A 14,000-nucleotide genomic window follows, 5' to 3' on the forward strand; every position below is an offset into this window, starting at 1 on the left:
TAGGTAGCCTCAGTCTAGTTTAATTTCCATCTCTTCCGGCTACCTGTTGCTGTTGTATCCTACCCAAATATGATTTTCCCTGCAAGCCTCATGTTTTGAAATTACCAATATTTATTTACACAAACAACCAAACATCTGCCGCAACATTTATTTTTCGGCATATACAAAGTGCTGTGTACCATTCAGTTCCATAGCTAAAATTAAATCAAACCAACAAAAACAACTAAACATACATTACATGCAAGCATATCGTCGCTAGGCTGAAATCCACAAGGTAGATGTCTTTGTGGTTCATAACAGTTGTAGCAAACTTTGGCAAAATGACCCCAACAACAGCACAAATGTTTGTAGTCTAAGTCAGGTCTACAGAGAGCACAAAAACATCCTTTATTTTTATTCCCATCACGGATTGAGACGTTAATATCAGTACACCCAACACTACGTGTTGTGGTGGTAGCATTGCAAGCATACTCTGATTTTTTGGATTAAACATATAATGCTAAACTATCTCCATAACATGTCGAAGATTTTCTTGAAAAATGCTCTACTGTACCACGCACACCCTCCACTCCTACCAGGATAGACACTACGTACCTGTGAGACAAGTGTTCATTGGGAAGATATATATTTCACAAATGAGCAAGGTGCTGATTTATATTTTATATTTGCATAACACTTATTTTATATTTAACCTTTAACTAGGCAAGTCAGTAAAGAAAAACATCTTATTTACAGTGACAACCTACGCTGGGCCAATTGTGCACTGCCCTATGGGACTCCCAATCACGGTTGGTTGTGATACAGCCTGGAATTGAACCAGGGTGTCTGTCGTGGTGCCTTACACCGCTGCACCACTCTGGAGCCCACTCTCGAAGAAGGCTTGTGATTGGACATCTGGGCATGGGATGGTTATAGCTGCTACCTGACCTGGTTTAAATCCCCGTCTGTCTGCTGGATGTCAACACCAGATTAACCCTGGCTGTCTTTCAATGTGGGTTGATCTTATATGTCAGTGGGATTGACCAGCCCCCTTAAATGCACACAGTGAGCACCAAAATGAATACCTACCTGTGTCTAAGTGTAAAGTTAATGGAACTACCATAAAGGAAATGTCTCTAAACTGAACATACCTTTGCTCTAATATCCACACTAACATACCACAGAAGACGATATACAGTGCCTTGAGAAAGTATTCACACCCCTAGCCTTTTTTCACATTTTGTAAAAATGAAAAGCTGACATGTCTTGTGTCAACAAGCCTAAATAATTTCATGAGTAAAATGTTTTTTTTACAAGTCACATAAGTTGCATGGACTCACTGTGCACAATAGTGTTTAACATGATTTTTGAACGACTACCTCTTCTCTGTAATCCACACACACACACACTTATCTGTAAGGTTCCTCAGTCGAACAGGGAATTTCAAATACAGATTCAACCAAAGACCAGGGAAGTTTCCAATGCCTCGCAAAGAAAGGCACCTATTGGTAGATGGGTACATTAAACTTTTTTTTTTTTTTAAAGCAGACATTGAAAATCCCTCTGAGCATGGTGAAGTTATTATTTACACCATTGATACACCATCCAAAGTGTATTTAAAACAGTTAACAGGCTGCGATAGGAGAAAACTGAGGATGGATCAACAACATTGTAGGTACTCCACAATACTAACCTTACTGACCGAAGGAAAAGAAGAAAGCTTGTACAGAATACAAACATTCCAAAACATGCATCCTGTTTGCAATGATGCACCAAAGCAAAACGACAAAGTTGATTTCTTTGCCAAATTTTTTATGTCCTGAATACAGTGTTATATTTGGGGCAAATCCAACAACCCATTACCAAGTACCACTCTTCATATCTTCAAGCATGGTGGTGGCTGCATCATGGTATGGGTCTGCTTGTCATCAGCAAGAACTAGGGAGTTTTTTTAAGGAAAAAAAAAAGAAACAGAATAGAGCTAAGCACAGGCAAAATCCTAGAGGAAATCCTGGTTCAGTCTGCTTTCCACAAGACAGTCAAATTCAGCTTTCAGCAGAACAATAACCTAAAAAAACAAGGCGAAATGTATACTGGTGGTGCTTACCAAGACAACATTGAATGTTCCTGAGTGGCCTAGATACAGTCGACTTAAAACTGTCTTGGAAAATCTATGGCAAGACTTGAAAATGGCTGTCTAGCAATGATTAACAACCAATTTGACAGAGCTTGAAGAATTATGTGCAGATAATGTGCAATCCTGGTGTGCAAAGCTCTTAAGAGACTTAACTAGAAAGACAAACACTGTAATCGCTGCCAAAAGTGATTCTAACATATATTGACTAAGGGGTGTGAAGACTTATGTCAATGACATATTTCTGTCATATGTCAGCTTGGCAGCAGGTAGCCTAGTGGTTAGAGCGGTGAGCCAGTAACCAAAAGATTGCTGGATCTCCAAGCTGACAAGGTAAAAAAATCTGTCATTCTGCCCCTGAACAAGGAAGTTAGTCCACTGCTCCCCGGTAGGCTGTCGTTGTAAATAAGAACTTGTCCTTAATTAACTGACTTGCCTAGTTAAATCAAATATATTTTCTTAAACATGTTGTTTTCACTTTGGGGTATTATCTGTAGATGGGTGAGAAAAATATATATTTCATCGATTTTAAATTGAGGCTGTAACACAAAATGTGGAAGAAGTCAATGAGTATGAATGTTTTCTGAAGACAATATATCATGACTGAGCAACAGTTACCTTATACCAGTAGGTGATGCTGAAGCAAGACCAAACCTGAAAGACAAACACTGTATTTGCAACTGGGAAAAAAAATTCCACAGCAACTGACAGAGGTGCTCTGTCTTTGATAAATTTGCTCCCAGCTTAACATCCCAACTATCGCAAAATGTCATTTGAAAAAAAGCACACCAACCATTGTGTTATGAGTGGGAAGAAGTCATACTAGATTTGTTTCATACAAATGTATGCAACAACCAGTTAACCAACAAAGACCTATGAATGAACATATAGGTCAAGTATTTTATCTTAACGTCACAAGACATATTTGACGTCATAAACAGACAGTACAGAGGTGTATAACAATAACCCAACGTATGATTAACTTTCTACATTGGTATTCTTATTCATGCAAACGGCACACATTCCTAACATACAAGTATATATATATTCTTATTTCTCAACGTTCTTTCATTCAACAACTTTGTGGGAGGAGTCCTAGAAAACACAAATCATCCACAACTTAAATACCATGAAGATAGGAACCTATATGATTTATACATTAGGCTTTATAGTGGGCGTTTCCACCACTGGAGGCTGCTGATGGGAGGATGCCTCATAATAACATCTGGAAAGGAGTATATTGGCTGGAATGCAGTTAATGGATTCAAACACATGAACGTGTTTGACACCACTCCATTCCGGCCATTATTATGAGGCGTCCTCCCCTCAGCAGCCTCCACCCTTGCAAAGTTTGCTACAATTTCAGAACTATAACTTGAATCAAATTCAAAAACTCACTTCAAGAAATCTAGAAAAATAAAGTTTCTTTTTTTTTTAACTCAAGAATGTCAAGATTTCAGTCGTACCACAATAATTTATTTGCTTTTGCGGCGGCTCACATGGTAAACATTACATTCTATCCATTTACACAGTTAGAGCGGTAGAGTAGGCTAAGTGTAGCCTGGTCCCATACTGTATGCACTGTAAGCAACTCTTCTAACCTTGCCATGCCAAACATGACACAGAGAAGAGTTGGCTACAGCACAAACTGAATGATACCAGGCTACAGTACTATAAGTACCCTGCAGTAGAAGAACAACCCCCTGTCATGTTCCACTCACTGGTCTTATTTCCTAGTGGACCACAACAGTGCTTAAGACCATTTACCTTGTTAGGGGCGACAGTATTGACGATGTCACCAAACTATCCACCCATCTGAACTGGCATCTCATGGCAGAGTGTAAGAAGCACCCTGCCTCCAAGTCTCAGCTTAATAGTAAGCTAGAAATGTCGAGAACAATAATACTTGAGCCGGTTATGGAGGCTTGTTCTGAGAGATTTTTCATGCCTCTGTTCAGACATGATATTAACTAGCATTAAACTAATGTTACCCATCATAATATGTGTTTGAAAGACCTGCAATCTGAGGATGGAGCCACCAAAATAGCTTTTAATAAACCCCAATTTCCATTCCCACAAATTATAATGAATATATATTTTTCCCCCCCTCGACACGATTCAATCCAAACTGGCTACATACTATTATGGTAACATAATATTAGCCAATGAAACAATCCCCAATTCAACAAACAGAGTCCTAACCCAAGGGGTATACTACAAAACAGTTTCAACTTTGATAAACAAACAGAAATAACTTATTTTTGGGGGTTCATTAAGCTAAAAACTTGTGTTTTTGGTTAAGTCAATTAGACTAAGCCCATTTGAAGTTATTTCAGGATATCTAGGCAAGTTAGTTGGCCAACTCCTTGATCATGCTTTAAAGTATACCCCTCTGAACAGTACTACTTAAACGGCTTACGTGCAGCATAGGGACCATATGAAGAGACTGGTTTCATCATCTGAGGTTTAACTGGTAATTGGATGATCCTGTATTCATTGTTAAACCCCCATACTAAAGTGGTTGATTTTGCATTTCTACTTTATCAAACACAATTACACAAATAAAAAGTACAAGAGAAACATATTGATCGATGAAACCGGGACTCCAGAGACGTGATGTTGAATCAATCACACAGCGACATGGTCACAGGGGACATGGTCCATATCTGAAGCGCATATGAATTACATATCCTATCCTCTTCTGCAGTATGGAATCTTAGAATTATATACCATCTGTCCTAAACCCTCAAACCCGTGACCAGACTTAGTCAGACTGAGGAGTCCTTAGGAGTGCCTCTGGGTCAGAGAGGGAACAGTAGAGGGTGTATCCTAGCTCATCCACCTCCACTGGCGTCAGCTCACAGAACAGGTTGACTTTGGGGACCAGGGCGCAGGGGAGCCTCCCAGCCTCTAGGTGTCCCACTAGAGAGCGGAGCAACTGCAGGAAGCGGTCAGCCAGCGCCTCCTGGGTCCAGTCGCCCTCCTTCTCGCTCAATAGCAGTATGGTGTTGGTCAGCTGACTGGCCGACAGGCGCGCTAGGGCCGGGTTTAGCTTGCACACGGCTTTAGTCACCTTGAGGCAGGCACAGCGGCAGCCCCCGTCCTCTTGGTCCAGAGCCCGCAGGCGCGCAGTCTCCGCCACACGGAAGCTCTGCCGCCACAGGTTTTCATGGCGCTCCGCAGCCAGCCTGTGTGGCTTGGCGATGAGCGAGGCGCCGTCATCCATCACCAGCAGAGGCAGGAAGTCCACGAAAAGAAGGCGGTCTGTCTCGTACTGGACCTCCAGGGTGAGCGTCTCCGAGGGAACCACCGGCCGGATCACGTAGTCCAGAACGCTGCCGATGGCTGGCCAGTTGATGGAGCCCGCCACCAGCTTCTCGAACACCTCCAGGACAGACTTGGGGGAGAGGTAGCCACCTACCATGCAGCGGTCCCAGTAGCTGCTGCCTCGGGGGAAGTATTCCAGGTTCTCCCTGCGAATCAGCCAGAAGCCCGGAACGTTCATGATGGTGTCCTCCCCGGGGACTGACGACCACAGGTTCTTCTCCAAGGTCAGAGGGACCATGAGCTGAGCGTGATCCGCTGTCACCACCTGAGAAAGAGTGGGAGAGAGTCAGAGAGCACATGGTGTTACTCTTGTAAAACCATAACATTTCAAACCCAGAGACAGGCACCGAGGTAAAAAGCATTGTTTGTGGTCACAACACTCCTAAGCCAATGGCCTGTGAAGTGATATCTTTACCCTTTCCCCCGGAAGGATCAAGTTTACTACTTCTACCCTCTTATTACCTGCAGGTCGTCGTAGAGGCTGCCGCTGAGGTACATCTCTCGGAGAGGCATGTCGGGCAGCTTGGCGTGCAGGAAGATCCTCAGCTCTGCGCAGATGTCCAGGGCAGCCCGGCGGGCTGTGGCCTGCTCCTCAGCGGGGATGGCCACACGCTCCTGGTAGAACTCCCACAGTTTCTCCTGCAAGGAGAGGCGCATCCTGGCCCGGAAGAGGTCGGTCTCCCCTGCAGCGCTACGTCCCCGCCCCGCCGCCCTCCGCATGCAGTCTGAGTGGGATACAGCCACGACAGGCAGAGGTTAGGAATGTGCAGGTATGGGTTATCGCATATAACCCATGTGGGCTGGGCATTCTGATGATGCAAGACACTTTAATAATGAAGTAAATCAAATATGTTGAAAGGGCATGGGAGGTAAATAAGAACAAAAGTAAGGCTACTGGGTGACGACAGGAAATCCAACCCAACTAATGGGAACACGTACCACGAGAGGGGCTGCTTTACAGACTATCCTCTCCTACAGAGAGTAACCTACTACTAAAGCCAGAAGTACACCACACAATTTTTTTTAGTTGTTGAGATCAGACACGTTTCGTTTTTCACGAGACAGCGTGGTATGGAGAATCCTCACGACCAAGTGAAGAACCTTGTAGTGTGTGACCCCCCGCCTCCCAGTTTGTGCCACATCGTTTAGCTTGAGCACTAATACACGTTGGGAAGACAAAAAAAACGACACGAAAGACGGTCGTTAAATGTGAGAGGCTCAGCAATGTTACAATTTTGAAAGTTGTGTAGTGTACACCCGGCATAAGAGAACCACCCAAAATACCACAGACTTTGAGGTATTTTTAACACATATCTAATGGAGCTCAATAGAAACTAGCCGTTTGAGTCTATTTAGTGGGGTTTCTACTAACAAAACTATAGGGTCGTTCCATTCAATTTCAATAGCTTTGACCGCACCCCTTGTAATTTGAACAAAACATTCCATACATGTATGCCCATGGTAGAAGTGGTCAGAAAATAACTTTTTTGACCTGAATGCCAAAACATTCAGGAGATAGAGGTGGCCAAATTGTGATCCATGACGCATACCATGAGACAGACACTGAATGTCTCGCTCTCTTGAAAATATAAAATGGCTCAGCTTGATATAATTTAAAAGCTTACTAACAGGATTGTCAAACTATTTGGTCATTCCTTTAAAAAAATAAATAAAAAAAGAATGGTTTATGTTGAGACCGCCATCAGTTGAGACACAGCATGCACTTAAATAGAGACTAGGTGTAACTAAAATGGGAATAACATTGACATTTCAACTTTCCAATTGGTTGGAGGTCCACACAGAAAATATTGACTTGAATGGGAATATCAGTTGTTTTAAATTACAAATGTCAATCTTCCATACGAATCCTATTAAAATCATAAATATAGATAGAATCAAATCAAATGTTATTTGTCACGTGCGGCCGAATACAACAGGTGTACAACAGACCTTACAGTGAAATGCTTTACTTATAAGCCTTTAAACCAACAATGCTTTAAGAAGTTAAGAAAAAACTTATGTAAAACATGTAAAATAATAGTAACAAATATTTCAACAGCAGCAGTAAAATAACAATAGCGAGGCTATATAAGGGGGTACCGGTGACTATGCATAGATAATAAACTGAGTAGCAGCAGTGTAAGATGGGTGTAAGATGGGTCTGCGTAGTCCTTTGATTAGCTGTTCAGGAGTCTTATGGCTTGGTGATAGAAGCTGTTAAGAAGCCTTCTGGACTTAGACTTGGCGCTCCGGTACCACTTGCTGTGCAGTAGCAGAGAACAGTCTATGACTACGGTGGCTGGAGTCTGACAGTTTTTAGGGCCTTCCTCTGGCACCGCCTTGTATAGAGGTCCTGGATGGCAGGAAGCTTGGCCCCAGTGATGTACTGGGCCGTACGCACTACCCTCTGTAGTGCCTTGCGGTCAGAGGCCGCGCAGTTGCCATACCAGGCAGTGCTGCAACCAGTCATACTCGATGGTGCAGCTGTAGAACATTTTGAGGATCTGAGGACCCAATGCCTAATCTTTTCAGTCTCCCGAGGGGGAATAGGTTTTGTTGTGCCCTCTTCATGACTGTCTTAGTATATTTAGACCATGATAGTTTGTTGGTGATGTGGACAAGACATTCCCATTTAAAATGACATTTGATGGTGGGTAGACCGGCGGCCATCTTCATGGTAGTAATTGGAATGTAAAATGTCAATTCAATTACTTTCAATGGTGTAACAGCTAAATTGCAGTTGTCTGAAGGGATAGGTCCATTCTATGAATTATACTTCTATGATTAAAATGACAACCACCTGGTATTCAAGAGTATACTGTGTCTCAACCGATGGCAGGCACAACACATACACCTCAGATGATATACATTAGGGGCTAAGCGTCAACATAGGCAAAAATTAAACTAAATCTGAGTTTACATGTTTTTAGATAATTGAAATTAAACATTACACGTATTTTTCCTACAATTTATAATAGATTGGCAACCCTGGTTTCAAGCTTTTAAACTATATCAAACTTAACCGTTCATCTTTTCAAGTGATGAATACATGGACGTCTCATGGTATGCTGGGATATGCAAAAATTGGTCAACTTTGAGCCCCTTCATCTCCTGATTGTGTTGGCATTCAGGTCCAAAAAGTAATTTTCTGATCACTTAAACCATGGGCAAATATGTATGGAATGTTTCGTTTAAATCAAAAGATGTACGGTCAAAATCTGGTTGATATCAAATGGAACGACCTTATAGCTTCCTACAACAAGCACAGAGTCAGTAGCATCACCCACAATACAGGAAGTACAGCCATCCTGACATCAGCCATCCTGTCATCAATAGACACAGCCAAGGATTAGAAAACACTGCACAGAGATGAGGTCAAACCATCTGAAACACACTACTACCCCACTGTGACCACCTGCTACATCAATCCCAAGTGTTACTGTTCAGGCCTTGCTCTGAACAGAGTTAGGCAATGCATGTGAGTGTGAGCAAGTGAGAGTGTAACAGGCGTCCCTATAGCTTCCACGCTCACCAGTCCTTAATCTCGCATCCTCTGCCTTGCCAACACACGTAATCGTCCTGCTTGACAACGTACTAACCAGTCGCACCACCGAAAAAGTACCAATTTGGCAGTGCCATTGGTAACGTTACACGCTGTAGGGTGAGCTAACAGCACGATTGTAACTCTGCTAAATGAGCAATGTTGATAGTTGTAATGCGAAACATTGTGTGCGACACCCTAAATATATTAGCGTACCATACCTGGTTCAAAGGAGTTGGAGGAGGTGGGTAGAGTCTGCAGTGACCTGCTCACTGTTGACCTCATGTCGTGGTTAAGTACCCGTGGTGACGAGCCCATCCAGTTTGGTTCTTCCCAACTCCTTTTCCCAGATGGTTCCATCTTAGTAGGGCTGGTCGGAGCACTTATGGCACGGTCATACATCTGAAAGGAGATGGAATTGAAAAGCATATTTGTCCATTAGAGTGTTTCATGAAATGGACATGTCTTCCACTCGTGGTTAAAAACAGTAAAATTACTGATGTAGAGATCAGATGCCAAACAGTGAGAGGTGATCACATTTAGCCTACAACTGAACTGGCACAACAGACAAATAATGTACATAATAACATTTACAATAATAGAATTGCAATGATCTAACTTAAAGAATGTCCCACTTACTCTTTTGACTGCTAGTGTTGCAATGCCAAGCATGGCAGCTCCTCCGACCCCAAGCACAAGCTTGGCATTAGAGAGCAAAAAGTCAACGGCCGTGCCCATGCCGTTGTCATCCTTCTTTCCTTTACGGTCACCGTTCACTCCCGCCATTCTGTCTTTGTGAATGTAGCGTTAGAAAGGGAAAATGATGAGAGAAGAACAAAGTACTGATTCAGACGTAAAGAGTCCTGCGTTCTATTACCATAACTCAAGGACTGTATACCTTTTATTATTAAAATATGTATTATTAATTTATGAGAGCAAAAGGATAGTTGGTCAGTTAAATAGCTGAATAGTTTACCTGTTAGTGGTCTGCCACAAGCTTGCCTTGCTAAAGGTGGTGTTGGATGGTTGAGCCTCACCTACATCAGCCCCCCCAGTCTACTGCTGAGGAAGAACTGGCCCCTCTTCAGTGCGGCCTCCTTGTCACTCGGCACGGTCAGAGCCTGGCAGCGGCGGAACTCGCCGGCCACGGCGCGCCGGTAGTAGTTGCGGTCTGTGTACTGAAGGTGGCACCCTGCACGGAGCAGTGCTCGGTACAGCTCCAGCACCGCACTACGAGACCAGCCGCCCATTAGGGATGCACATGGAGATGGGAGGACTCCTGTGAGGAGAGATAGGACATGTATTTATTTCAATAGAATAGGTAATCATTACGCAAAGGGTAATATTAGAGTAGATTTTCAAACACTCACCTAGGCATCTGCCACTGGTGAATTGGAAGGACAACATGGATCAAGTTGGGCTATACTAATCCTGAACAGTAACTAAACTACTTGATACGATTGGGCATATTTAGCTCGATAACCTTTGTGGATGACGAGATAAGAGATGAGACTGGTCATTTGTTGCAGATGTAATTTGTGTAACCTCCCAACAGGAATCTGTTCCAAAAATAACAAGGTTGCCAACAAACAACGCATACAACAAACAAGTTGTACAGCGGCAGAATAAGATACCGGGTAGGGCGTTGGAAATTTAGTTACATTTTTTCACTCACGTTTATAAAAATAGTCTATCCTCGTTCTGGTAGCCTATGAACAAACATTAAGAATAAGCTACGTGGTGAGTTGATGCCTATTCGGCAGCTAGTTAGCTTGGTGAATTGATCATGCTACTTTGTATGCGTTGTTTGTTGGCATCCTCGTACTTTACGAAGTTTCTGGAACAGGTTAATGTTAGAACCTTCCACAAATGACACCCACCCAGCAGCAAGTCAAGTTAATTTGCTAACTATCTAACATTAGCTATGGTATGCCGGTCTAGTCTGCATGCAGCCTAGCCGTGTCAGACCAGAGCAACACATAAGATACACCAAAGATACTGAAATAGCTAACTAACCACTTTCATCTGACATTAGCTAGTTTGCGTTAGCACTCGTCCAGCAGAACACCCCTTAGCAATTTAGCTACCAAACGTTAGCTGCTGTTTCCCGTGTAGACTATACGATAAGTGAGCTAACAATTAGCTATACTAGAATAGCAAAACTAGTACCACTCGTATTGTTCCCTTTGATTGGCTGATAGTATATATTTTTTAAATCACTTAATTCTAGCCTAGCTCGTGAGCTAACGTTAATTAGCTTTTTACAGTAACGTTAGCCTCCGAACGATGCTGACCTTGCACATTGAGGAGCTGATACTCACAATCAATTGAATACAAATATACGATATTGACAGAACAACATTTTACATCGTCAAGGGAGAACGCTGAACTTACGTTTGAGAAACGATTTCAAAGGTTTCTCCTTATAAGTACAACAGACACAGTTCCCCCTCGCTTCGGGGTCAGAATGACAAACCGGAAGCTATTGGCTACTTATTTTTGCACTGGAATTACTACATCCGGTTTGAACCATTTTTATGGTTGAGAAATGTGACATTACAGCACTCAGTCTTATTTAGCCTACAAACCTATACACCTTTATATGATGGAATACATTTTTATAAAGAAGTCTAATAAGGAAACATATGTGAATAAGATCATAAACCAATGTAATAAGACTATATAAGTAGAGTAGAGTAGGTTAAAGGAGAGTAGAGTATTACTTTATTAATCCGAATTTGGGAAATTGTTTTATCACCTATAGCATCATCACTGATTACCAGGACAAGACAAGGATAAATGAAACACATATAATAAAACAAGCTCATATTAATATGTACTATATTGGTAAAGTTTGTGAGCAGCTAAGAGTCGACACAATCCCTTGTGTGATCTTGGGTTAATAGAAAGTGAAGCTCATTTTGTGTTTTATTGCCCTCTGTATGATGACCTGAGACATGTTCTGTTTGGTAAAATTGTTGGTGCTCACTCATGAAGTGTTTGATTACAGGATGAACACAGGTTGAAGTTCTTTTTCACAATGTGAGTTTTTTTTACATTGCACAATTTATTTTCCTGGGGTGGAGAAGTGTATTGTTTGTGTAGAGAGACAAGGTGAAAATTGTAATAGCTAAGTGTTAAATGCATTTATTTTGTTTAATGTAACATTTTTGTTTTGTGCACACCTACTTGACACTTGACACTTATAAGCCCATACGGGCTGGGCACCATGTTGCTGGTGGTTTCAAGTTTAATTTGTCACATGCACAAGTAAACTGAAATGCTTAACTTGCAAGCTCTACCCAACAGTTCAATATAAAATAATATAACTAATAACAAAATATAAAAAGTAGTTTTTATTGTTATCATAAATATCTACATTGTTAGGTAATTGAAGAAACAGTTACTTAGGAATTACACTTAACTAAGCAAAGTGGTTTCTGAAATTGGGGAACCAAATGCCATTAAGTGGTGAAATCTCACAACTAGCTACCTAAGCAGCTTGCATACAATCACATAATGTTTGTCTCCATTACGAATGTCTGAGTATTTTGTCTGCTAAATGACCTTTAATGAAAATAAGAAGTCCCATTAATCTGCGTTGTCATTAATCCTATGCAAAGGCTTACAATTAATTATATTCTTTCAAAAAATTATAATCTTAAACAAACAGAAACATAGCCAATGCCCCACGTTTCGGCTAGATACCTTTTCATAAACACAACTCCAAAAAGAAAGACTGACAAAAGGAGTAATGTTGAATACTATATGTCTAAAGTTTAAAAAAATGTTAAAGTGCCAACGAATCGTATCTGATTCATAAGAAAAATGTACAGCACAGTTCTGTCTAAGGTGTGTCTATCTAAGGCTGGTGAGGCCTACTTTGGTTAGGAAGTCTCGGGCAGCTGAGGTCAGAGGTCAGGGGGGCTTCGGGCATCTCAGGTCAGAGGGGTTTCGGGTAGTTGTGGTCAGTGAGTTTCAGGAGCAGCACCAGTTTTGATGAAAGTGAAACTACATATGTTAAGAACAGTTCCCACTAAGGGGGAAAGAAAAATAAGTAATGGGTTTTACTATGTACACAATAAGAAAAAAACATGCATCAGAGTATAAACATAGGTGTGAAACCTCAGGAGGCTCATCGCACATCTTTGACACCTTGACTGGAGGTAAAGTATGGACATTTTTTGGCAATTTTGCTAATTTACTGAAATAGGAATGTTTAAATAACTAGGCAAGTCATTTAAGAACAAATTCTTAATTACAATGACTTCCTACCCCGGCCAATCCCTAACAATGCTGGGCCAATTGTGCGCCACCCCCTGGGACTCCCAATCACGGCCGGTTGGAATAAAGCCTGGAATCGAAACAGGGTCTGTAGTGACGCCTCTAGCACTGAGATGCAGTACCTTAGAACGCTGCGCCACTCGGGAGCCCTAGGGATAAGATAATACAAATATTGCCTGAGCTATTCCAATATTTCACAATATGATACTATTGGTCATAATCAAGAATACCAAGGAAATACTTGTATAGTTACGTCACATGATTGAACGTATGGTGGTCTGTATTAGTAAATAAACCACAGAAATCTCACATTACATTTAGCCCTTTGGCCATAATGATGTTGTTTGTGAGTCAGATAATGTTAGTCTACCTAACAGAACTTCACAGGTAACCAAGTTACTGGCAGCAGTGATATCTGTAAAAGTGTTTTTGAATATGGTCTAAATTGTGTTAAATCGTTAAGACTATTGTAATTGAGACGGCATATTGAGACGGCATAAGACATTGCGAGAGACAGCCATTACTAATTCAGCCTCATGCCTCTTATTCTACTGTTGCTACAAATCTAATTATAGAGACCAGGAGGCATGTACCAGGAGACATTTTCGAAACCAGTTAAAGTGCATTTAATGTTCAGTCACAAGGGTTAAATGGTCATGTGGAAAACTGTCTGCCAATGACTGTTTGGGTGAAATAGAGCATAGAGCATCAAACTAATGGTGCACCTGAAAAACC

General features: G+C 41.6%; 1 protein-coding gene across 6 annotated transcripts; it reads right to left on the reverse strand.

Annotated features, from left to right (window-relative positions):
- Positions 1-134: 134 nt before the first annotated feature.
- mief1 (mitochondrial elongation factor 1) lies at positions 135-11,499 on the reverse strand. Of its 6 annotated transcripts, XM_020486299.2 has the most exons (8): positions 11,303-11,352; positions 10,352-10,365; positions 9,958-10,260; positions 9,621-9,772; positions 9,203-9,383; positions 5,903-6,165; positions 1,316-5,705; positions 135-1,068 (listed from the first exon to the last, which is right to left on the reverse strand). In XM_020486299.2, the coding sequence occupies exons 4-7, from the start codon at positions 9,765-9,767 to the stop codon at positions 4,878-4,880; spliced, it is 1,419 nt and encodes a 472-aa protein (XP_020341888.1). In that variant the 5' UTR covers positions 9,768-9,772; positions 9,958-10,260; positions 10,352-10,365; positions 11,303-11,352; the 3' UTR covers positions 135-1,068; positions 1,316-4,877. The 6 variants fall into 6 exon arrangements, with proteins under 6 accessions (XP_020341888.1, XP_031683038.1, XP_020341889.1 ...); XM_031827178.1 differs by lacking the exons at positions 10,352-10,365; positions 11,303-11,352 and adding an exon at positions 11,376-11,499 and having other exon boundaries at positions 9,621-9,768; positions 10,019-10,260; XM_020486300.2 differs by lacking the exons at positions 10,352-10,365; positions 11,303-11,352 and adding an exon at positions 11,376-11,499 and having other exon boundaries at positions 10,019-10,260.
- Positions 11,500-14,000: the final 2,501 nt, after the last annotated feature.

This window comes from Oncorhynchus kisutch, linkage group LG6 (assembly GCF_002021735.2).
Source record: "Oncorhynchus kisutch isolate 150728-3 linkage group LG6, Okis_V2, whole genome shotgun sequence".
In the NCBI taxonomy this organism is placed as follows: domain Eukaryota; kingdom Metazoa; phylum Chordata; class Actinopteri; order Salmoniformes; family Salmonidae; genus Oncorhynchus; species Oncorhynchus kisutch.

Bases quoted from the DNA above. Each gene is read 5' to 3' on its own strand.
- mief1 (XM_031827178.1), bottom strand. From the start codon at position 9,767: ATGGCGGGAGTGAACGGTGACCGTAAAGGAAAGAAGGATGACAACGGC. The intron at 9,384-9,620 runs GTAAGTGGGACA...ATCTCCTTTCAG, and splicing joins CAACACTAGCAGTCAAAAGA to ATGTATGACCGTGCCATAAG. The intron at 5,706-5,902 runs GTAATAAGAGGG...ACTCTTTCTCAG, and splicing joins GCCTCTACGACGACCTGCAG to GTGGTGACAGCGGATCACGC.